The 27,370-nt window shown below is 31.3% G+C and overlaps 3 protein-coding genes across 3 annotated transcripts; 2 read left to right on the top strand and 1 right to left on the bottom strand.

Annotated features, from left to right (window-relative positions):
• The first annotated feature begins 3,651 nt into the window (after window positions 1–3,651).
• LOC115995841 lies at window positions 3,652–5,734 on the top strand. The gene is made up of 8 exons (XM_031234991.1): window positions 3,652–3,718; window positions 3,813–3,909; window positions 3,987–4,114; window positions 4,231–4,318; window positions 4,430–4,565; window positions 4,656–5,030; window positions 5,108–5,338; window positions 5,429–5,734. The coding sequence occupies exons 1-8, from the start codon at window positions 3,652–3,654 to the stop codon at window positions 5,732–5,734; spliced, it is 1,428 nt and encodes a 475-aa protein (XP_031090851.1).
• A 1,175-nt stretch (window positions 5,735–6,909) lies between these two features.
• Window positions 6,910–14,496, top strand: LOC115995840. Its single transcript, XM_031234990.1, has 14 exons — window positions 6,910–6,973; window positions 8,673–8,807; window positions 8,885–8,974; window positions 9,095–9,193; window positions 9,414–9,512; window positions 9,613–9,675; window positions 9,798–9,947; window positions 10,065–10,506; window positions 10,589–11,514; window positions 11,716–11,956; window positions 12,101–12,387; window positions 12,539–12,823; window positions 12,932–13,451; window positions 13,551–14,496. The coding sequence occupies exons 1-14, from the start codon at window positions 6,910–6,912 to the stop codon at window positions 14,494–14,496; spliced, it is 4,347 nt and encodes a 1,448-aa protein (XP_031090850.1).
• Window positions 14,497–24,654: 10,158 nt separating this feature from the next.
• On the bottom strand, window positions 24,655–27,228 carry LOC115995838 (zinc finger BED domain-containing protein RICESLEEPER 2-like). The gene is made up of 3 exons (XM_031234989.1): window positions 25,134–27,228; window positions 24,989–25,044; window positions 24,655–24,699 (listed from the first exon to the last, which is right to left on the bottom strand). Exons 1-3 carry the CDS (start codon window positions 27,226–27,228, stop codon window positions 24,655–24,657), a joined length of 2,196 nt encoding a protein of 731 aa, XP_031090849.1.
• Window positions 27,229–27,370: the final 142 nt, after the last annotated feature.

Raw genomic sequence — 27,370 nt, 5'->3', positions numbered from 1 at the left:
TTTCGCCCGTGCATTGCACGGAATGGATTTGCTATAATATTTTAAGAATATTTGGATCGATATACAATTATATAAATTATAACATCAAATATTATATAGCACAATTGGTGAAATTTGTTCGATCGATTATGTTTTCTGATGTTTTCCTTACTTGAAATTAGATCAAGTAATTGTCCAATTACCCGTGCATCATAATTGTCCAATTACCAGTGCGATGCACAGATAAATTTTTTTATTGTATATTTAGACAATAAAAATATAGATACAATTATAAAAAAAATTAATATTGAACATGTACATTTATTTGATTATAAGATTAGTGCAAAAGTATTACTCAATTAATTGAATAATATATGACTTGTTTGTCTACAATTATCTTAAAAAGCTCAATATGTAATATGACTTATGTAATTATATTATTACTAAAAATAAATATGGAAAAACTTAGAAATAATTTATTTTAAAGTTCATAATATAGGCTTAGGAATTTATATAAGGTTGTATCTTATTACGATAGAATTGTAGTATGATAGGAATTGTAATGTAGAATTGTGGGAATTTTAATGTAGAATTGTACAACGAATAAGAAAGTATAAATTAATTGCATCCTAAATATTGTTGGACTGTTTTGGGCGGGAAGCTTAATGTTAGGATTTTGTTTTTATATATAGTATAGATATAGACTAGTATTATACCCGTGCGGTGTAGGGACTATAATTATTCACGTCTCAAATAAATTTAATTGTTATATCTAATAATATTACATCTCACACCAAGTCAGTCAATGGTATAAGAAAATATATTATAACAATAATTATATAAATCTCTAATATAACAATAATAAATAATTATCCTAATATTTTAAACATTGTTCTTTATTTTATATATATAATAATAGCTTTGATTGCATACCAATTACTTAATATTACTAATATTGAAATACGTTAGTATTAAACTTTGCAAAATTTATTATTAATAATATTAATATAATTTTGGACCATTAAAGTCCTAATATAAATGAATTAACTAACGACACTTACTGACATAAGAATAAAATTACAAATGACTAAAACATCTTATAGTAAATGATAAAATATATACTCCGTATAATCTAAAATATATCCTCGGTATATATAAACATACTCCGTATATATAGGGGGCAAATTATACTGTGCACCACAGTGCACATAGTAATGTGCACCACATACTTAAACGACGTCGTTTTGAGCATTGTAAACTAATCGTCCGTTTTTTTTGGAAATTATGTTTCCTGTTTCGGCCAGTCTCTGTATTTATGTTAATATTCTGTGTAATCCAGGCAATCATTATGTGTATTATAAGCAACCGTTCTGTGTATTATAGGCAACTGTTCTGTGTATTAATGTTAGTAACACATGTTGTGATTTCATGTTAGTAACACATGTTGCGATGTGTTTGTGCATTCGAATGTTTAGGAGGATGAGTTCTGTGTATTTTGTGTAAATATTCTGTGTATTTATTATGTTATTAACACAAGTTGTGATGCGTTTGTGCATTCGAATATTATGAGGATGAGTTATGTGTATTTTGTGTCAATATTATGTGTATTCTGGGCCAACATTCTGTGTATTATAGGCATCTGTGTATTCTATATAATGATTATGTGTATTATATATAATGAATTTCCTGGAGTCAATCGTGTCTGCGTCCACTAACATCTGTGTATTTTGTGTCAATATTCTGTGTATTCTAGGCAAACATTCTGTGTATTATAGATAATGATTATGTGTATTATAGATAATGAATTCTCTGAGTCATTCGCGTCCGCATCCACTAACACCGAAACGACGTCGTTTTACGTACGTGGTGCACATTGCTATGTGCACCGTGGTGTAGGGTATAACGATTGTATATAGGGGCATAAGGCTGCAAAGAAAAAAAAAACCAAAGCCCATCTTTCCTTATAGCCCAACTATAAATACCCAGCCCACCCGTTTCAACCCGGCAAACAATTGTGTGGACCATGGTCCATACATTGATGTGTGGATCATAATAAAATGTACATTTTTAATGTACTAAATGTACGTTATTTTTTATCTAAATGTACATTATTTTTGTGTTGAGTGTACATTATACAAAATAATGTACATTCAGTACACAAATAATGTACATCCCATGAATATAATGTAAATTATTTTTATACTGAATGTACATTATTTTTATATTGAATGTGCATTATTTGATAGTATGGTCCACCCAATAATGATTGTTTCAACCCAACTCCTCTCATTTTCCGGTCGTCTTCCTCCTATTCTCTGCGTATCACTCTCTCATCCGAAATGGAAATGAAACCATAGAAATCTAGAAAACGCTCTAATCCATGATCAGCTCCGTAACAAAGTAACCCCATACCCGCTGCTTCTAATTCCCTCACTTCACCATCGTTAAACCATTATAGAAAACTGCATACTGTCTAAGCCCAAAACTGGTTCGATTAAGAGATATCGACTTCCATGGCTATAGAGACAGAGTCTATAGCATCTGGTATGTTTTATTTAATTTCTACCAACAAATATATACAATTTTAGCTCATTAGATAGAAACCCTAACTCCTTCATTTACAGATCTACCTCATCTGAACACTAACAAAGGAATACATGTGTGGAAAAACACATGAAGCAGACCAAGGAGTACATGTAGAGAGGTTACAAATTGCAAAAGCTTCTCTCAAAACGAACAAAGAAAGATCTGATAAAGATAAGTAGATTTCTACATATTTGACATACAACTACTTATGATTATAAAAGCAAATAAAAAAATAACTATATCCTGTAAACAAAGGTTTTTTCAATTATAATTATAACCGTAAATATATCATAAATAACAATATACAAATAATTATAATAATAAGAATTCGTACATACAAAAAAAATGTCTTACAAAGACAAATAGAAGGATAAATAATATTTACATTTAATAAAACAACACAAATCTATATATATATATATATATATATATAAAAGCCACACATTTCTGGAAAATAAAATACATTTCGTTTTCCCGCCCAGTGAAAACGATGTCGTTTCGATCAGTATTTAGGTTTACAAACTGTGTCGTTTAGATTAGGTTAATTAATTACGGCCGGTTAATTGGTTTTGCAATAATTATATACACGCCTTGAATGCGGCTGGACTCCTCGATTCACAATACCTTTTCGCAGCTATCGACGGAGATATAATACCGGTTCATCGACATTACTACAAATATATATACATCTTCTACCACTACAATGAATGGAACCATTCGAATACATCAAACAAAAACACTGATTTCTGGGAGAAAAACATTGTATTAGAACCTATTCCATGTGTATTACTTTTTGTTAAACTTCCTTAACTAGCAGTAAGTTCTAATCACTGTAAATACCACTAAGTTCTAATCACTGTAAAATACTATTTTTTGCTGTTATAGGGTTCCTATGTGCATCTTAATATTCCTGGGAACAATGTTTCTGCTGCTAACTCATTCATAGAAGGTCATGTGTATTGCCTAAAAAATTTCCTGGTAATCAGTCCTATCTATACCTATAGGACCTGTAGTAGTGATTTCATGTTGCAGTACTATCATAAAACCCTGGTCAAACAATACAAAGGTTTAGATTTCCCAAGAAAAATGTTTCGGTTGCAGCCTTTTGACTCAATCAAGAGTCTAGAAGGAATTGATCCAAAGGTTCTGATTGGTATGTTATACTCTTTTCATCATTTTTTCTACTTAAATAGACAGATTACTCTACTGTTAATGCATCTTATTCACTACACTTTGTTTACTGGCAGATGTCATTGGTCGTGTGGTGCATATCTTCTCACCATTGGATAAGCTTATCAATGGGAGGCCTTCTAAACTCATTGATTTTGTAATAGAGGATTTAAAGTAAGTCTACAGTTACAGAATACAACATTTACTATACCTACTGCACTCAACTCATACTATATGACTGACATTTTCAGGGGCATTCAACTGAAATGTACTGTATGGGATCAGCATGTGGAAAAGGTCATTCCCTTTTGCCAATATGACTTAAAAGAACCAGTCATTGTGCTTATTCAAATGTGTAGGGTTAAAGTGCCAGAAAATAGTAAGTATATTGAATTACCTTCTCTCTTATTCACTTTACTGTCTGGTTCTTTCTGTAGCCATTTCATTTCACAAATAATTGTAGTACCTGAAAATATAAACTGAGTTAAATTGCAGGTGGAGAAGTCAAAATTTGTAGCTCCTATGATGCAACCCAACTGTTGTTTAACCATGAATGTGATGAGTGTACTGATTTCAGAGACAGGTAATTTTCCCCCTTAATAGATACAATATTTTTGTTTTTTTACTGTAATGCTTTACTGTCTACAAAATCACCAATGTATCTTTTATTAATTGTCAACATGCTTTTCTTTAGATTATGTAATCAACCAACTCCTCTGAAGAGCATCACCTCAAATTCCAGCCTTAGTTATTCAACTTACACTTTGGGTGATCAAAGCAGTTCTAATATGGTATTTAGTACCATTTCTGAACTGTATGAAAGAAGTGAGGTACAACACTTTACAGTCTCTATTGGTATATTATTTTTTTTTAAGTTTAATTGAAAACTTTTTTAACACAATAATTGCATTTATCTGCAGACTGGGGAATATTGGGTGCCATGTATTATTCTGGAGCTAGATTGTAATTTCATAGACTGGTATTATCTCTCTTGCATTTCTGGTAGGTGTAATAAAAAGGTTGATCTAAAGGGTGGGATGTATGTCTGTGGTAAGTGTGGAACTCACTGTGATACACCTAAGTTAAGATACAAGATAAAACTTAGAGTCTATGATGCCAAAGGTAGTGCACCAAAGATAAAACTTAGAGTCTATGATGCCAAAGGTAGTGCACCATTCTTACTTTGGGATCGTGAGGCACTTGAGCTATTGGGGGGCATCACAGCTGAAGAGCTTAAGGCTATGCAGCCAAAGGTAACCATCACAGCTGAAGAGCTTAAGGCTATGCAGCCAAAGGTAACCATCTTATTATTTCCTTTGTAATCTGTAACCTAACTCAGCAACTTAGACACTAAATTTTGCTTAAAATTCAGGTTCCAACCAAAATCCCTAAAGAGATTGTATCATTGGTTGGTAGAGGAATGCTATTCAAGATAAATATTGAGAGGGATCGGTTAGAGAAGCGCAACCTTGCTTTTCCAGTCATGCAAATCAAAGAAGACATTGCAGTGGTGAACGAGTATTGTCCTGGTATGTTGAAGGTTACTAATCAGAAGCCAACTAATTCCTATGAGCAATTGGATGATGACTTTGATTCTGATGAGGTAATTAGTTTTCCAAACCTTCACTTCAGACAGTTCACATTTTTGTAATAGTTTTTTTGGTCCTAACTCTTGCTATTTATTATGTGTTAGGGCTTTTTTTTTTCTGATGAAGAGGCTGAAAGTCCTCTTCCAAATCCATTAACTCAAGTGTCTAAAGGTGGTGCCAATGATAGTGAAGCATTAACTCAAGTGTCTAAAGGTGGTGCCAATGATAGTGAAGCAGTTAAAAGGAGGCTTTTGGACGAGTTCTCATCCACCCAGGTTTCAAAGAAGAAGACACACACTGTGTTCTCATCCACCCAGGTTTCAAAGAAGAAGACACACACTGTGCTTATCAAGGTTGAAAAAGATAGTGAATTAGCAATTGACCAAAACTCACAGAACATTGAGATCTGAACTGTGATGGGTTGTAGCTTGTGATGGTAGACATTGGTTCTAAATATGTTTTGTGGTGACATTTCCAGACAGTTTGTTGTAATTTTGTGATGGTAGACATTGGTTGGATTTGGTTTTAACTTTTCATGTCAGTTCTTTAACTGACATCTACTAATCTAGCATTAAGTTATTCTGCTCCTATTTTGTTATTGCTGTTTGTAAACTTTTGCAGGTCTAAGTTTAGCAGAAATAAACCACCTACAACTACTAATATGGCAGCAACAAGCAGAAAAATCAGTTGGAAGCAAAGCATGTTAAGGAAGCAGACAAAGCAGTTGAAAACCAACTTGGATTATGCAAGCAGACAAAGCAGTTTGTAATAAGCAATTATGTAGTTGAAAAAGCAAGGTTAGAAAGCCCATTAATCTTTTGGTTTTTTTTTTTGTTTTTTACATGTAACATGCTTCTGTACTTAATTATTTCATGTTTTTATAAAAAAAGTTCTTTTTCTTTAATATTCAGTAATTTCATGTTTTTATTAAAAAAAACCATTCTTTTTCTTTAATATTCAGTAAGGGCAATTACAGAACTAAGTAATGTACAACAACTCACTAGATAAATAGTTATAACAACCAGCTAAACACATGTACACATTCCAGTAAGTATATTAACAGTTTAAAAACCAAAAAAACTTACCTTAAGTCATTCGCATCGCTGCCTGTCTGCTGTTACATGTGTATCTTCTTCTTCTCAATTTCCATTTTTTTGAACCTGTACAAATGTAAAATATAACTTTATCAACATCTATTAAGTTTACAAGAATGAACTTAAAACAATTTTTTTAAATAAATATATATACAACCTATAGTATCTGTGAAAACACCAATGTATCATTGAAATACAAACTCATCATTTTTTAATTCTATTTTATGAAATCATGATTCATTATTACAAACTTTTAAGTTATATTTAAAGTGCAGCACACACAACTGTCCCAATTATTAAGAAAACTGACATTAAATAGCACACAAGTATTTAGTCATAATGATTTCAACTATTGGTCTTCCCATGGCAAAATCATTTAATAGTTACATGATTAATGGATGCCCAGATTCATTGCAATTTATAAATACCCCATTCTAATTTACAATCACAATCACATTACAACATACTGTCTAAACAAACACAATTCAGAAATGAAGAGGTTGACAAAATCTACAGTCATAGGATCTAAACGCAAGCAACAAGCAGACAACAAAGGTATGTATTTCAACTTTCAATTGACTAACTATGTACTACTCAACTATTAATGCTATTTACATGTATGTGCTAGACTGTAGGACTAAAGTTTGTTATCTTATCTTTGCTGCATATTCTTTTGTACTCTGCATATTCTTTTGTACTCTGCCAATCTCTAATCTGTAATATCTGTAAAAAGGCTTACTAATTAGTACCAATAAATAAATACTAAGCTGATGAACAGTATGCAAAACTAGGAATAAAAAAACTTATCTTTTTTCGTGCTCATTACATGAACCAAGAATGTTAGAGTACAATAACTGTATTGCAGCTTATCTGCAATTTAGTGTTAGAGTATTGCAGCTTATGTGGAATATCTGTACAGAGTAGCACAAATTACTAGAGACTGTAAATAAATCAATAGAGCATTGTAGGATGTAGAAGATAAATACAGTTAAATACATACATAGCAGTTTAGAAATTCATTTTTGAAGTTCTGTAGGTCTGTTCTTGCAGTTTAGGTACACAACTATTGTATGTCTGTTCTTGCAGTTTATAAATTCATAGATAGACTAGAACCAGACCATTTGTAGGTTTTCATCACCATGCAATCCCAAATAAACCCTAGAGTTACTAACAAAGACTCCTACTGTGAACTTTACTACTAAGCTATTTGAGATTGCTCACGAATTCGACCAAATCTAGGTAGAAGATTACTAATACAACTAGCTTTTTCTAAGAATGTTTAGCAAAGAACAGATTTCTTAAACGTAATGTAGTAATCGATAATCTAATCGTAAAATTAACAAATAAACATTTAAGATAACAAAAACATACCAACAATCTCCGATTAGCATGCGTCGGAAACCAACCGCGCCGGATTCCATCACCGGCGTCCACATAAACTTCCGATTCCCACTTTCTAGGTTAACAAAAATGTAAATCCTAGAACTGCTGCAGTTTCATAGAAATTGCAGAATAACCCAACTACACTCTTTGATCACAAACATAGCTAAAGAGAAGAAGAAATCGAGTAGTAGGGTTTCCCTATTTCTGAGCTCGAAGATAGAAATCGCAGAAAGGGGAAACTGCAGCGAAACCCTATCTCCAACAACGAACAGGGCCTTTCCTTATATATTATTATTATTATTATTATTATTATTAGTATTATTATAGATTTTAGATTATAGAATATAGATTATAGATTATAGATATTATTATATTAGATTATAGAGATTTTAGTTGTTATATATTATAGTTATTGTTCTAGACATTTTAAATTTATTGTTATTAGTACTCTCTAACATTATACAATCATTATGGGAAAACATTATTCTTTTATTTTTTGTGTGTGTAGAAAATGAAAATTCGTTGGGTCATGACAATAGCAATCCAACACTACAAAGCCAGTTGTCATCTTATAAGACTCCTAGACCTTTTTGTGGAGTTTTTCAAGCATCCTTATCTACGCCTTTGAGCGTATTAACTAATGGTTAGTACTCACTCCATTTTCTTTTTACAGAACTATTACATTATTATTATTATTATTATAGAATATAGATTATAGATTATAGATATTATTATTTTAGATTATAGAGATAATAGTTGTTATAGATTATAGTTATTGTTCTAGACATTTTAAATTTATTGTTATTAGTACTCTCTAACATTAAACAATCATTATGGAAAAACATTATTCTTTTCTTTTTTGTGTTTGTAGAAAATGAAAATTCGTTGGGTCATGAGAATAGCAATCCAACACAACAAAGCCAGTTCTCATCTTATAAGACTTCTAGACCTTTTTGTGGAGTTTTTCAAGCATCCTTATCTACGCCTGGGAGCGTATTAACTAATGGTTAGTACTCACTTCATTTTCTTTTTACATAAATATTACATCGTAATTCGAATAACAATTATGTAATGTATTATTAGTATGTTCAAAAGAAGTTAGTGTTCATAACGTTAGTAATCGCACACCCTTATCTGCAATCTCGAGCACCCCAACAGCAAACCAGGTTACAGGTATATTTATTATAATTGTTACATTAAATTATTAATGACAACTCTTTGGTCAAACTTATAAATATGTTGTTAATATTTCGTAAAGTTCTTCTTCTCATTCTTATGACCTTATGGATACAGATTTAAGAATGGAATCCCTTACTCGTGCTCACACTCATCAAACCGTTGTCAGTTCGCTGAAACCAAGTCTCCGTACTCCAAATACTGTCTTCAATAATGGTACGTATTTTTTTTTTAAAAAATATGTATCAATGGTAACTTTTAATTTATAGCTATATTAGAACCTAAACTTTATTTTATTTTTAATTGTACTGACAAAATGTTTTTATTTGAATTGTTTCATTACATTATTAATTACAAATTTTGCCTAAAACTAATAAATATGTTGTTAATAGTTAGTAAACTTATTTTTTTAACAATTGGGAGCTTATGTCTACAGATTTAACAATGGAATCCCTTACTGGTACTCACACGCATCACAGAGTAGGACGTGTACTCGAACCAAGTCTCCCTACTCCAAATAGTGTCTTGACTAATGGTATGTAGTTTTTTTAAAAAGTTACTTATACATTTCATAGTTTCAAAAACTTGGTTACTTGACCGATGGTTTATAATATTTTTGTATTCAATTTTTGTAGAAAATGTTGCTAATAACGAACCACATATAGAGGCTGAAGTTGGTCCTTCTACAACACATGCCGGTATTGGTTTTTAATATATTCATCTTGACACTTTTTTTTTTCTTAGTCAAATATAGTTTTAGTATAGACTTTTTTTTCCCATACTTAAATTGTTTCCCTAAACATGTTGTTACTATGTTCAGGTTATACTGAATGTATCACTAACTTAAGCAAAAGACCAAGTAGTCGATTAATGAATGCAAACAATCCGTCTCCTTCTGATTGCCGTAACCTCCACAACGACTTCAATGAATGTAGCGAACAGGAAGATACTGTCACAGATGCTCAACCTGGTAATATTTCACCCCATTTTTTTAATATATGGTAGCTACATTAAGAGTGTTTGGTATTATATATATATATATTATTTTTGTAGGGTTAGAACTTATAATTTTTTATTTTTATTATAGTTGATTATGCCGACTTTGGTGATGCTTGTGATTCATGCTTACATTGTGGGGCACTATTTTGGTACGAGGAATGGTTGAACAAGTCAGTTCATAACGGTATTACTAAGTATTCATTGTGTTGTGGACATGGAAAGATAAAACTACCACCTCCCACAAAACCACCGAAAGAATTATATGATCTATTTTTCACGGATGGTCCGAAGAGAAACCAGTTCTTGCAAAATATCAGGTCTTACAACAATATGTTCTGTTTCACTTCAATGGGTGGGAAAGTAGACAGGACAGTGAACAATGGTGGTGGTCCACCAGTCTACCGTATAAACGGCCAGAACTTCCACTTGATCGGTAGTTTGCTTCCCATGGATGGTGCTCAACCTAAATTTGCCCAATTGTACATTCACGACACCGAGAATGAGATCAACAATCGGGTTGATTCAATAAGGTACGCACATATTGTTTGCTAATCATCTTATTTTGTTATTGTATCAAATCAGATCATTTAATTCCATTTTCTTTGTATGTAGGCATGAAAGCGGTTCATCTTCTTTACACCTAGACGTGGTAAATGACATAAAAAAAGCATTGGATGACAACAATGTGCTGGTTAAGTCATTTAGAATGGCTCGGTCTGAGATTCAAAATAACCCAAGAACTGAGGTCAAAATGAGACTGCTAGGCAAGCGGAGCAAGGATGCTAGGACCTATAATTTGCCTACAGTATCTGAGGTTGCGGCACTGATAGTTGGTGACCTAGATCCAGACATGGGTTTCCGCGATATTCTGGTGGAGTCAAAAACAGGGAAACTTAAAAGAATCAGTGAACTCAATCCTGCTTACTTACCTATGCAATATCCTATTTTGTTTCCATATGGAGAGGATGGCTATAGGGATGACATCCAATTTGCAGCAGATCGTAGTCAACTACTTGGATCAAGGCAACGTTTAACACCACGTGAGTATTTTGCTTTTAGGTTACATGAAAGGAGAAGTGAACTTTCTACATTATTGCATTCAAAGAGGTTGTTTCAACAATTCTTGGTCGATGCTTATACAATGGTTGAATCTGGTAGACTTATGTTTATAAGAAACAATCAGAAGGCATTGCGTTGTGAACAATACAAAGGGTTGTCTGATGCATTATTTAGGGGAGATGTAGACCCTTCAACCCAAGGGAAGAGAATTATCTTACCATCAAGCTTTATAGGAGGTGCAAGGTATATGATACAAAACTACCAAGATGCCATGGCTATATGTCGTTGGATAGGTTATCCGAACTTATTCATTACATTTACATGTAACCCAAAGTGGCCTGAAATCCAGCGGTTTATTGAAGTCAGAGGTTTGCGGACAGAAGATAGACCCGATATTGTTAGTCGCGTCTTCAAAATGAAGCTTGATAGTTTGGTAAAAGAATTAAAATCTGGAGAACTCTTTGGTCCCATCAAAGCATGTAAATGACTATCCTTGATGCAGTTTAATTATCATGTTAATTTTCAATTATCATGGTAAACGTATTAATTTTTTTTTTTTGGAACAGTAATCTACACAATTGAATTCCAAAAAAGAGGACTACCACACGCACATATACTGTTGTTCCTTGGATCCAATAGCATGGAATCATCCCTTGATGCCATTAATAAATTCATTTCAGCGGAAATTCCTGATATACAGATTGATAAAGATTACTATAAGGCTGTAGAAGAGTTCATGGTGCATGGTCCTTGCGGTGTTGCTAGATTTAACTCACCTTGTATGGTCAATGGAAGATGTACCAAATACTTCCCCAAGAGATTTGTTGATTCATCAAGTTTTGATCAAGATGGATACCCTATATATAGAAGGCGTGATGATGGAAGAACAATAACAAAGAATGGTATTCAAATGGACAACAGGTATGTTGTTCCTCATAACAGATATTTGTTATTGAGGTACAGGGCACATTTGAATGTTGAATGGTGCAACCAGTCTAGATCAATCAAGTACTTATTCAAGTATATCAACAAAGGAAATGACTGAGTCACTGCCGAATTCTACAGGAGCTCATCAGAAGGTAATGCAGTTGAGGTTGTTGATGAGATAAACATGTACTATGATTGTAGCTATGTTTCAGCGTCAGAGGCTACTTGGCGGTTATTTAGCTATGACATACAGTGCAGAACTCCCGCCGTAGAGCGACTTAGTTTCCACTTGCCAGATAGCCAAACAGTATACTTTCAAGACGATGAAGATGTGGAAACCATTTTGAATCGACAGACCTTGGGTGAAAGCATGTTTACTGAATGGTTTGAAGCTAACAAGAAGTACTCTGAAGCTAGATTGCTAAGTTATATTGAAATGCCCAATAAATTTGTTTGGAAAAAAAATGTGCGTCAATGGCAGCCAAGGCAACGTGGTTTTTCAATTGGTCGTATTTTTTATGTACCACCTGGTTCTGGGGAGCTTTATTATCTTCGTTGCCTATTGAACATATATAGTTCGAGGACCTCAGAGTTTTGAAGACATCAAAACCTACAATGGAAAAGAGTATAACACTTTTAAGGATGCATGTTATGCCCGTGGCTTGCTAGATGATGATCTTGAGTACATTGATGCAGTTAAGGAAGCTAGTGAATGGTCTACTGCACATTCTCTAAGAAAGTTGTTTGTCACGCTTTTACTGGCAAACACAATGGGAAGGCCTGAATATGTCTGGAACGAGGTTTGGTCGTATTTGGCTGAAGATGCTCAATACAATCGACGGAAAGTATTAAATGATCAAGGTATTCATTTCTCCATACTTTCTTAACATCAAATTATTTTTATTATCTTAATTACATTGTAAATTATCCTTTCTTTTAACTAAGAAATTTCAAATTTCAATCCCTCAGATTTGTTTCTAAACGACCAAGAAAAGAAGGAGTTTGCACTAATACAGCTGGAAAAGTTGTTATTAGTTTACAACAAGAGTTTGAAGGATTTTCCAGACATGCCTTTAGTCTCAGGAGAGTTGTCTCTTACCACGAACAATAGGCTTATCTTGGAAGAGTTATCATACGATCGTGAGTTTCTTGCTAAAGAAAGTCAGTTACTTCGTGCTCAGCTCACAGATGAACAAAGGTCAATTTATGATGCTGTTATTTCTGATGTTTATTCTAACAAGGGTGGATTGTACTTTGTTTACGGGTATGGTGGTACTGGCAAAACATTTCTTTGGAGGGCATTATCAGCTTATATTAGAGCTAAAGGGCAAATAGTTATCAATGTTGCATCAAGTGGTATAGCATCTTTGCTTTTGCCTGGAGGACGCACAACACACTCTCGATTTGCAATACCTATTTCAATCAATGAAGAGTCAACTTGCAATATTCATCAAGGTAGCCAACTGGCAGATCTCATTGTTGCAGCCAAGTTGATAATTTGGGATGAAGCACCAATGATGCACAAGCACTGTTTTGAGGCTTTGGATCGGACAATGCGAGATATATTAAGATTTGTTAATCAAAACAGTGCCCATAGGACTTTTGGAGGTAAAACAGTTGTATTCGGAGGCGACTTTAGGCAAATTTTACCTGTGGTGCCAAAGGGATCAAGACAAGACATTGTTTCTTCAGCTATCAATTCATCATACCTTTGGAAGCATTGCAAAGTTATGCGCCTAACAAAGAATTTGAGGTTAAATACTATGCAACCTGGTTTGGATCAACAACGGATGGAACAATTTGCAGATTGGCTTTCTTCAATAGGTGATGGTACTATTGGAGAAGATAACGATGGTTACGCTGAGGTTGATATCCCTTCTGAAATGTTGTTGAAATGTAATGGTGATCCTATTGCAACTATTGTTAACAGTACTTTCCCTCAGTTCAACGGTGGTATAATGGATGGTAGCTGTTTTCATAGCAGTGCTATTTTAGCACCAACATTACAAGTTGTCAATGAAGTCAATGAATATATGTCGGATTTGACTATAGGTGAAGGGAAGACATATTTTAGTTCTGACACCGCTTGCAAAGCTGATGGTACTTCTACTGTACTCGCAGATGTCCATACACCTGAATTCTTAAACACTATTAGAGCTTCAGGGTTGCCAAATCATGCTTTAACATTAAAGGTTGGGTCACCTGTAATGTTAATGAGGAATATTGATCACAGTCTAGGACTATGCAATGGTACTAGATTGGTTGTTACAAGATTAGCTGAACATGTGGTTGAAGGAAGTATACTTGCAGGACCAAATGCTGGCACTAGGGTTTTGATTGCTAGAATGACGATAACGCCATCTGACACAAGATTGCCTTTCAAGTTCAATAGAAGACAATTTCCTCTCATGTTGTCATATGCAATGACTATCAACAAGAGTCAAGGGCAAACTTTGTCCAATGTTGGTTTGATACTTAGGAAACCAGTATTTGTCCACGGACAACTATANGTCCAATGTTGGTTTGATACTTAGGAAACCAGTATTTGTCCACGGACAACTATATGTTGCTGCATCAAGAATAAGTCAACCGAACGGCCTCAAGATTTTAATTTGTAATGATTCAAAAAGTACTCTTAGCAGTATAACTAATGTAGTTTACAAAGAAGTTTTTAACAATTTGTAATTTGTTAATTAATTAGTATTTTGTAATTTATAAATTCATTAATATTAACATTTTTTGTCCTTTCCAAACTTTTTAACGTTTTTAACTTCCTTTTTGTACAAAAAATCTTCATTCATATTAATATTAATATTAGTCCGTACATCGCACGGGGCAATAGCTAGTATATATTAAAACAGAAGTGCTAGCTTTCCCGCTCTTTTTAGTCAAAAAAATTTGAAATCAGTCAACATAATATTACAATATTTAATAAAATTAAATCATATTAGTACCTTCAATATTTTATTTCCATTTAAATAAAATGAAATTATATTACGTAATCAATTGAATTCATCAGAAACGTAATTAACAAAATATGAATGGGAAGTGATGGAATATTTTATTCCATTCCACTCCTTATTATTTATTATTTATGTAAATATATTAACAAAATAGTCACACAGAAAGTAATAATTATTAACCAAAATTATAGTTATTATACCATGCAATTCAATTATGGTTCAAAAAAATTTAATCTTGCGTATTTTTTATTTATATTCGTAAAAAATCAAATTATTATATGATGTATATTATATTATTCAAAAAAATATTACTATATTATGTTGATGCACATAATTAAATTCCTCTCATGATAATATTCAAAAAAAAAAAATTCCTCTCATGATATTAGTATATAAAATATTAGTACCTTTCATATTTTATTTCCATTTAAACAATATAGAATATAGAATATTAGTAAATAGAATATTATTTCCATTAGTATATAGAATATTAATATATACGGTTGCGTGTTTGTAGGTTATATATGTATTTATATATTTATTAATTAATTTATTTAAAAATTTGAAATCAGTCAACATAATATTACAATACTTAACAAAATTAAATCATATTAGTACCTTTAATATTTTATTTCCATTTAAAAAAAATTAAATTATATTACGTAATTACCTTGAAATTTGCATATCAATTGAATTCAGAAATTGATGAGGAATACGACAAACTGTATGCCTGTAAATAATGCTCTTCTTTATCATTCCTTATTTATGTACATTAATTAACAAAATATGAAAAGTATGATTCCATATATATATATATATATATATATATATATATATATATATTAAAACAAAAGTGTTATTTTCCCGCTCAACCTAAAAAACTACTTCTGTTTTGAAATTTGAAACTAGTATTTTACCCGTGCGATGCACGGCAACAATTATGATATGATGAATTAAGGGAGAAATTTACAAAATGGAAAATCATTGTAGAATTGTATGAATGAAACTATGATGAAATATTATAATAACATTTTACAAATTTTAAAAAACTTCTTTGTATACAATGTTTGTTGTGGAATTACTTTGTGTGTTCGCCTTATCACAAATTAAAATCTTCAATCCATTTGGGTTGGTGACTCTTGAAGCAGCAACATATAATTGTCCAATGACTAAATAATGGTCTTTTCAAAAAGTGGCCTAAGTGATTGACCTTTGACTATTGTTAATTGTCATTGCATAAGAGGTAGACGAATGGAATTGTCTTCTTTGAAATTTAAAAGGTAATCTCAAATCTGAAGGAGTTAATGACATTATTTGAATCAAGATTTTATGATATGCACTACTTCCAGAAAATACATTTGCTTCTAAAAGATGATTTCCAAGTTTAGTAATAACCATCCTTGTCCCATTACACAAACCAACTGAGTGGTCAATATTTTCAAAGCATAACCGGAGTACCTACTTTCAGCCTGAGTTCATGATTAGGCACACCAGAACACTTGATCCCATTTAAAAATTCAGGCCTGTGCACATAAGCTAATAGATCAACATTTGAATCTGATTTGCAAGCACTTTCAAAGCTGAAATATGTATTTCCTTCATATGTGTTTAAAGAAGTCATATATTCATTGATAGAGTCAACCACATCAAGTATGTTGGATCATAAAAAATATTGGAGTCTGATGGATATGTACTTTCCACAATAGTTGCAATGGGATCTCTAGAACATTTCAAAAAATTCTCTTTTGTATAGTAATGTTTTCACATCCAATTGTTTGCCCTTAAATTTCTCCATCTTATATGTTCGCAATCCATTATGAGAATTGCTTTAGCTTTTCATAATCACTATTTGAGGATGAGCTTTGAAGTCGCATATTTTTTGTCAGACGTAACACTTTACAATATGACCACAAGTAAGATGCATTTATTGTTGCATTAACAATATCATGTCTACTTCTTTTTGGGATAACTGGCAAAATTTGTCGAAAGTCTCCGCCAAATACAATAGTTTTCCCTCCAAAAGGCATCTCTAAACTTTTTGAATTGCAAAAACGCAATACAACACGCATACTTCTATCAAGTGCTTCAAAGCAATGCTTATGCATNATATATATATATATATATATATATATATATATATATATATTAAAACAAAAGTGTTATTTTCCCGCTCAACCTAAAAAACTACTTCTGTTTTGAAATTTGAAACTAGTATTTTACCCGTGCGATGCACGGCAACAATTATGATATGATGAATTAAGGGAGAAATTTACAAAATGGAAAATCATTGTAGAATTGTATGAATGAAACTATGATGAAATATTATAATAACATTTTACAAATTTTAAAAAACTTCTTTGTATACAATGTTTGTTGTGGAATTACTTTGTGTGTTCGCCTTATCACAAATTAAAATCTTCAATCCATTTGGGTTGGTGACTCTTGAAGCAGCAACATATAATTGTCCAATGACTAAATAATGGTCTTTTCAAAAAGTGGCCTAAGTGATTGACCTTTGACTATTGTTAATTGTCATTGCATAAGAGGTAGACGAATGGAATTGTCTTCTTTGAAATTTAAAAGGTAATCTCAAATCTGAAGGAGTTAATGACATTATTTGAATCAAGATTTTATGATATGCACTACTTCCAGAAAATACATTTGCTTCTAAAAGATGATTTCCAAGTTTAGTAATAACCATCCTTGTCCCATTACACAAACCAACTGAGTGGTCAATATTTTCAAAGCATAACCGGAGTACCTACTTTCAGCCTGAGTTCATGATTAGGCACACCAGAACACTTGATCCCATTTAAAAATTCAGGCCTGTGCACATAAGCTAATAGATCAACATTTGAATCTGATTTGCAAGCACTTTCAAAGCTGAAATATGTATTTCCTTCATATGTGTTTAAAGAAGTCATATATTCATTGATAGAGTCAACCACATCAAGTATGTTGGATCATAAAAAATATTGGAGTCTGATGGATATGTACTTTCCACAATAGTTGCAATGGGATCTCTAGAACATTTCAAAAAATTCTCTTTTGTATAGTAATGTTTTCACATCCAATTGTTTGCCCTTAAATTTCTCCATCTTATATGTTCGCAATCCATTATGAGAATTGCTTTAGCTTTTCATAATCACTATTTGAGGATGAGCTTTGAAGTCGCATATTTTTTGTCAGACGTAACACTTTACAATATGACCACAAGTAAGATGCATTTATTGTTGCATTAACAATATCATGTCTACTTCTTTTTGGGATAACTGGCAAAATTTGTCGAAAGTCTCCGCCAAATACAATAGTTTTCCCTCCAAAAGGCATCTCTAAACTTTTTGAATTGCAAAAACGCAATACAACACGCATACTTCTATCAAGTGCTTCAAAGCAATGCTTATGCACACGCATACTTCTATCAAGTGCTTCAAAGCAATGCTTATGCATCATTGGTGCTTCATCCAATGCTTCAAAGCAATGCTTATGCATCATTGGTGCTTCATCCAAATTATAAGTTTAATGCTTATGCATCATTGGTGCTTCATCCAAATTATAAGTTTGCACTTAATAATGAGTTCTGCAAGATGACTACCTTGTTTGATATTACATGTTGAAACTCATTTAGGTTTAGGGGAATTGCAAACCTTGAATGCGCAATCCTTCCGCCGGGTAATAATAGAGAAGCTATACCACTTGAAGCAACATTAAGAATTATTTCTCCCTTTGATCTCAAAGATGCCGAAAGAGTTCTCCAAACTAATGTCTTTCTAGTTCCTCCATAATCGTAGGCAAAAAAAACTTCTCATTGATTTGATACCAACTTTTTGTGCTCTTCTTTAAGTTCTGATTTGTCATAACACATCTCATCATACACCAACCTATTCATCAATTTGTCATAACACATCTCATCATACACCAACCTATTCATCAAACTGGCCGAACAGTCAACATCATACACCAACCTATTCATCAAACTGGCCGAACAGTCAAGATCTGGAACCAACCTATTCATCAAACTGGCCGAACAGTCAAGATCTGGAATTGACATTTGTTGGTAATCATGTAGGCTCTTTCCACATCTTTTCAACAATTTCTCTATCTCAACTAATGCTTGATTTTTTATTTCATCAACACTGAAGACTAAATCTAAAAAAATATTAAACAATATATGTTAGAAAAGTATCACCATCTTGGAACTAATAATATTAGACATGAAATAAAATATTAAAGCAAATGGATAAATACATACCATACCTTGGAAGTTCAATATGTTCCGTTGTTTGTACAGAATATAATTGGACATATATGTCCAATATTTGTCCCAAACCACTTTCGGACGGCTTAAACAATTTGAGGATAACAATGTTGTGAATAAATTTCGTAACTCTCCTGTAGTTGCCCACTGACTTGCTTCCACAATTTCATCAATATATTTTTTGTCGTCTTCCAATAGCCCTAGTGCATAACATGCATCACGGTAATTGTCGTACAACACCCCATTGATTGTTCTTAAGTCTTCATAACACGTAGGCCCTCGGATTACATTCAAAAGACATCTCAAATAGTACATCTCACCACTTCCAAGAGAAACATAAAAAACTCGACCAATTGAGAATCCTTATTGTCTTGGAACAAATTCCCGTGTTGCTTGTTTCCAAACGAACTTTGTTGACATCTCTGCATAAGTTAGTTGCTTTGACTCAGGGTAGTTTTTGTTTGCCTCAAGCCAAGCCAGAAACATGCTATGTTTTACCGTATGTCGTTGTACAATAATTAACATATGCAGCATTTTTGTAATACGACAAACTGTATGCCTGTAAATAATGCTCTTCTTTATCATTCCTTATTTATGTACATTAATTAACAAAATATGAAAAGTATGATTCCATATATATATATATATATATATTAAAACAAAAGTGCTATTTTCCCGCTCAACCTAAAAAACTACTTCTGTTTTGAAATTTGAAATTACAATCATTTTTACCTAATTAAATAATTACAAAAATGCTACATATGTTAATTTAATTTATAATAGTGATTACCTAAAATATTTATTATACCATGAATCATGGTCTACTTTTAAAGTACATTAAACTAATACTCAATATATTCTTTTTTAACTTAAGTTCAGTTTTTTTTATATACAAATAAAATTAATATATAAAAAATATATCATTAAAAAGTTCTAACTAAAAACTTTTAAATAACAACTATATTGATATTTTTATCTTAATGTATTAAATTAACATACAACTATATTAGACCTCTATATTATATTCATTTTAATATAATATTGGTTCATTTTCAAAATATTGTAGATTAATTTTTTACCATACTATTGCAATATATAATTAAAATTAACATAGACTTACATAATTAAATTCTATTAGAATTGAAATCTTCTATTTAATTTAATATTTTATATAAAATTAAAATTAACATGTTATTATTTTAAGTCTATTAAATTAATTAAAATTAAATTCTTTTATATAGAATTGAAATCTTTTATTTAATTTAATATTTTAATATTATAGATGTTTTTAAAGTTTTATTTGTTTTGAATTTCAATTCAAAAAATAATAAAATTAAAATAATTTCATTTGGCTCAAGTTTACTTATATATCTTTTTTAATTCTATAGTTAAATTATGTACGCAAATGAGATTATTTTTTTTTCAAACTTTTCATGTGCATCAAAGTAAACTTTGGTGCAAAATAAAATAAAAATAAATCAAATGCAATCTCATTGTTATTTGTAATTAATTCTATTTTCCATCATTATATTTCTATATATATAGATCTCTATCCTTTTTAAAGTCATTAAGTAATAATATGGTAATTTAATTGTAATAGAATTCATAAAAAAAAAGTAAAATATATATTATATTAAAATCAAAAAAAATCTAAATCAAAATAGATATGTCAAATTTAATTTATTCTAATAACATAAAATTGAAATCAACTATTCAATTTATTATTTCTGTATTATAGATATTTTTAATTTCATTTGTTTTATTTTTTGAATTTTAATTAAAAATTGTTAAAATGAAAATAATAATTTGATTTGAATACACACACACACATTACTTTAACTGAAATAATTTTTTAATATTTCCATGCACATATTGAGAAGCTTTATAACAAAGTAAAAAATAAAATATATCAAGTACAATCTCATTGCTATTTGGTATATTTTTTTCTTCTTATTATATTATATTATATTATATTATATTCTATTATATTATATTATATTATATTTTATATATATATATATATATATATATATATATATATATATATATATATTTTGCTAAAAAGGGAAAATAATAACTATAATACATATATATACACATTGAATCATTGTTGCATGTCAAAAGTTCACTAAAAAAAATTGTTGCATGTCAATTTGTTTACTTCATTTAAATTTTAAAAATAACTACGATATTATTACTACTATATATAAATTTATTCCTACATAAATGATGTTGGTTTTCAAAGTTTAAAAATGTGAAAGGTAAAATATATCATTATTATGATTTTAGCATTCTACTTATGACAAATATAAGTATTATTGCATTAATTAAAAGTTTTTTAGTACAAATGTTATAAACAAATTTTATAAAATATCATAAATAATAAAAAATTACAAATCTAAAATAATAGTTATTATTTAAATATTATAAGCCCAAAACAAATTAATCTACGTTAATAACATAACTGAAGAAAAACTAACATAAAAATGAACTAATTGAACTAACTTACATTTGCGGAGTTTGAAAAAAATATAATGTTATTGGGTAAATGTCTCACATTTAAATATAATGTTATTAAATTAATTGAAATTCACATATTTAAGAATCATGCATCATCTCGGGATCTATCAATTTAAAATGGAGAAGAATAAGATATAATAGAGTTAAAAGAAATAAACTTTCAATAAATTTGTTAAAAACATATCATAGATCTACAAATATTGAACCATAAAGTCTATTATGGACCTATTATTTAAATGATGATCTAGAGAGATTTTGATTGTGCTACATTTATGGATTGGAAAATATTTAGAAACAACACTGAATGGTTCCAGACATCTATTTACTATTTACGATAACAAACAAAAGTTTAAGGCAAAATCTTGTGTGAGACCATCTCATAGGTCTCAATCATGAGATGGGTCGGATCTTTAATTAACGAGGTCAAAGATCCGACCTATTAATCAATTATTTGATCAATTAATCAAAGATCCGACCATTGAGATGGTTTCAGACAAGTGTTACTCAAATTTTAAAATATCACCAAAGTAGATAAGAAACAAAATTATATGGTTTCCAAACATCTATTACTATTTATGATAAGAAACAAAAGTTTATGACAAAAACTTGTGTGTAACCGTCTCATGGTCTCAATCCGTGAGACGGGTCGGGCCTTTAATTAACGAGGTCAAAGATCTGACCCATTAGTTAAATATTTGATCCATTAATCAAAGATCTGACACGTCTTACGGTTGAGACCAGACGGCCTCACACAAGTGCTACTCAAAGTTTAAAATATCACCAAAGTAGATTTTGAAATAAAACTTAGATATCAATGTAAAATTTTAAAATAAGAATGTTTTTTCATGCAAAGAAAAAAATTATATATAATATTTATCAATATCTATATAATAATAAAATTATCAATTTCTCTTTTTATCCATTTATGTAGACATATATTATATTTATAGTATTTTGTACAATATGAAAATATATACAAATTTTTTTTTTATAGAATTGTGACTATTGGCTTAATTATACACGTTAATTACTATAATGATTACTTATTAAAAAATTATTTTAAAATATATCTAAACTCATACACTTAATTATAAATTTAAAAATATTTAAAAATTTGTCTAAATATGTAATATGTAATATAGTTAGGGATTACATTAATCCACATAAATTTAAAAATTAAATTCTTTTAATTTGTAAATATAATTTCTTAATTTTTTTAAGTGCTACAAAGAGACAGAAACGCCCACTGAGGCTCGAACCCACCCCCTTCCACATGGAGAGTGCAACCAGATGCCATTAGACCACAAGATCATTGGCATAATTTCTTAATTTTATAATTAACAAAATATAAAATATAATTAAAAATAAAATTATAAAATTAACAAAATATGTATTCATAAATATTTATATTTTAAAAAAATGCATACATACATATACTTATGCAATATATTAATCATACAAAATTAAAATGCTATTTTTTAATTTTTAAATTTAATTATTTTAATTATAATATATCAATATAAATTATAACTACAGAAATTATATTATAGAATTTGCATATATACATATTAATAAATATTATTTGTATATATATTGTATTACACAATCATATAAAAAAATGCGTCTGATTAGAGTTTAAAATCACATATACAAAATTTAAGATTTACATTTTTTTAATTTCTAATTATAATTTTCTTAGTTATTATTCATATTGTTAGAATTATAATATATATGAAATACGATTAGGAATAATTCAATTTAATTATGTAAATTTTTCTCTATAAATTTATATAAATATGTACATGATTAGAGATTATATTAATCATACAAAATTTTAATTTTGTATGCTATGATAATAGATATTTGACCAAATATATGGAAATTCAACTATATTATTATATTGTACATTTTAATATATTTATATTTTTAAAATTTTTTATTTTAATTTATAATAACCAAAATTTTTCCGTGCACCGCACGGGTAAAACACTAGTACTAATAATAAAAATACTGATAATAACAGTATAATTACATCTGGAAAATAAAAATATTAATAAAATTAAAAACAAAATTGAAAAAAAGTAATATATAAACATATCAATAGCCCAAGTTCTGAATATAAAGATGATGGCCTATGTTATTTTCCCTACCACATTGGTCCAAATCCGGAAGCCCATACCCGACCCAATACAACCCACCATATAAATACCAACTTCGTCGTCTTCTTCGCGCAGATGTCTAGGGCTGAGCAACGGACGGTTCGGTTCGGTTCGGCCGGCCTGGAGGCTAATCCGATCGGATTTCGGATTGGTCAAGTTCACATCCTATCCGATTATATTTTGAACTAAACCCTATCGGTTTTTCATAATTTCGGTTTGGTCGGTTCGGTCGGTTATCCGACCTATTTTCGGATTGAGTATATATGCAAAAAACAATGTGAAAACTGAAAACCAATTTAAAACTTTACTAAGATGACTGATTATAAGTTATAACTTAGAGTTATAACTTATAAGTTATAAGTTATAACTACAAATTATGACTTATTACAGACCAAAAGAGATTCGCAAAAATCATAGATACATCATTAAATCATACTTGATACTTTGCTACTTACTTACAGACCAAAAGAGAATACATCAACTAGCAAAAGAGATTTACAGACCAAAAGAGAATACAATTCAGAAATCAGAATTACAGATAGTCAGATACAGCAACTAGCAAGTCAGCAAGTCAGCAACACTGCAACAGTTAGTCCTACTCTTCTTCCTGTAAATTGTTACAACTTACAAGTTAGTGAAAACTGTAAAGTGAAAACTGAACAATTACAACACAGTTGTATAATTCTTGGAAGTTGGAATTTTGGCTCAGTAAGCATTGTTTCCTATCAATTTTGAATTAAGGGCAAATTGCTTCAATAAATATAGAGCAACATGCCAACTTAATCCTTCTTTTCAGATTATAGGTGGAAGCTTCATCATTGCCATTTGCCACATAAACTGATAAAAGGGACAAACGGAATAGAGTAAAAGTATTAAATAAGGCGGCAACTTACTAAAAGTTACCAAGCCTTACACTCTTACTGTCTTACAGAGTTACAGTTGCAGAGTACCATACTTACAGTGGACCAGTGCAATCAAGGATTCAACCCATTCAAGCCAGCAACTAATAACACATAGTTACCATGGCCTCAAAAAATACCAACTGAGATTAGATTTTAGAATGCAATTGAGTAAATTGACAATTAATTAGAATGGAGACACAAGTAATGATAAAGAATAACATTACTGGAATTGTAGCCAGTGTTGGATCAAAATTCCTTCCACTTCCACCATCAACTAACTCTGCAAAATAAGAAATGTAAATTAGTACATGCAAAATATGAATAAAAAAGTGTAAAACAACAAAAAGAAATTAAGTGTAAAACAATTACCTTTTTCAAACCTCTCCAGTTCTTCAAGATTTTCCTCAATACATAGAGGAGTATTGGGCAGTCTAAGCCAATCCTGGGTACACACCAAAGCTTCCACCATTTTTGGAGTTAATGAACTCCTAAAAGGATCCAATACTCTCCCAGATGTACTGAAGGCAGACTCAGAGGCAACAGTTGAGATTGGAATAGCTAGGACATCCCTAGCAAGCTTAGAAAGGATGGGAAACCTCACAGCATTTATCTTCCACCATCTCAAAATATCAAAGGAGTTTTCCTCCTCAACTATTGCCTCACTCAAGTAGATATCCAGTTCAGTTTTTTTCTTACCCCCAGATTCCAATCTTTGTTTTTTAATTTGGGACTTGAGTAAATGCTGTGGCCTTCCAACAGACACAGAACTGACAGAACTCACAGAAGAAGCACTACCAACAGCAGCAGACACAGAAGAACCAGAAGCAGAAGAAGTGGCAGGAACAGAATAATCATCAAATAACTCATTCAAACCAGCAAACACTTTATCATAGTATGGTTTACCTTTCTCCTCACCATACATATGATTAATTTGAGTAGGCATATACTCCAATTTATCCCTGGGGTCTAGAATGTTAGCAAAGAAAATCATAAGATTCATCTTCTCTATATCACCCCAATACTTCTCAAATTTTGCTTTCATAAGTCTCCCCATTAAGCCCACTGCCCCACCAGCTTCCACCATTCCAGTTAAAATACAATTCAAATCAGAAATCTCACTGAAAAATGTGTTAGCTGTCACATATAAAGATCCAGAAATTCTGATTGTCATATCATAAAAACATTTCAACAACTCCACCAAACTGCTCACAGACTCCCAGTCCATAAAATTAGGCACAGAATCACCCAAGTCAGATTTGAAAGAACTATCAGAGTCTTCACAAGATTCAAAGACTTTCTGATAAGTCAAAGCAGATTGTAACATCAAATATGTAGAGTTCCATCTGGTTGGAACATCTAGACACAAAGAAGACCTTTGCTCAATCCCCAACAAATCAGCCAAGTCCCTAAACTTCTTTAGCCTGGCAGGTGAATTCCTAACATATCTAACAACCTCCCTAACTTTTTTCACAGAACTATCACACTCCTTCAAGCCATCTTGAACAACCAAATTTAGGATATGGGCAATGCATCTCATGTGAATATACTTAGCCTTCACAGTTGATGTACCCCAAGACACTATTTTTTTCTTAAGAAACCCCATAGCAGTGTCATTAGACGAGGCATTATCCACAGTAACACTAAAAACATTCCTAAGCCCCCACTCCAGCAGGCATGTTTCTAGGGCTTTTGCAAGATACTCCCCTTTGTGAGAGGTAACAGGGACAAAGGCTATGATTTTTTTATGCAACTTCCACTCTGAATCAATGAAATGGGCAGTCACAACCATGTAGTTAATCCTTTGGATTGATGTCCAAGAATCAATGGTAATGCTAACCCTATGACTGGATTCCCTTAAAAAGGCCTTCAACTTCAGTCTCTCCTCATCATAGACCACTAGGATGTCCCTACTTATAGTCCATCTAGATGGAACTATAAACCTAGGGCAAGCAACAACAATGAACATCTTGAAACCTAAACCCTCAACAAATCTAAAAGGCAGTTCATCTATGATTATCATTTTAACCAAGACCCTCATAATTAAGTCTTGGTTAAATACCCAGCACCCAATTTCTCCCACTGTAGGTTCAGATGACTCAGGGGTATTAACTGCTTGAAAGGTTAACAGGGACTGCCTAGTATCCTTGGAGTGAGGGTTTTTCAAACAGGCAAGCATATGGGCTATTAAGGAAGATGTACCATGTCTCTTGGACTCACACTTGTACACTTTTGCACAATAAATACACTTTGCTTGTATAGTAATATTTCTACTGTCTTTTATTCTCTCGTAATGATCCCATACTCTGGATCTGGACTCAACCTCTTTCCTCTTCTTCCCAGAAACTGCAGCAGGAGGTTGCTCATTCTGTTGATTATTAGCCTCAACAGTTTGGGCTTCCACCACTGTAGGTTCCACAATTGAAGAATTGGGTGGTTGACTACCAGGAGTACTGATATTATCCATCTAAAATATGGCTAAGTATCAGTACAGAGAGTATTGGGATTCAATCACAAAGAATAATGGACAGAGCCAGAGTGACAGACAGTCACTCAGTGTCTCAGTCAGCCATACAATTACACATAAAGTTCTAGAATTAGACACATTT

The sequence above is a fragment of the Ipomoea triloba genome, chromosome 11 (genome assembly GCF_003576645.1).
Source record: "Ipomoea triloba cultivar NCNSP0323 chromosome 11, ASM357664v1".
Taxonomy (NCBI): domain Eukaryota; kingdom Viridiplantae; phylum Streptophyta; class Magnoliopsida; order Solanales; family Convolvulaceae; genus Ipomoea; species Ipomoea triloba.
Note: the sequence above shows the minus strand (reverse complement) of the source record. Positions and strands in the feature narration are given on the sequence as shown.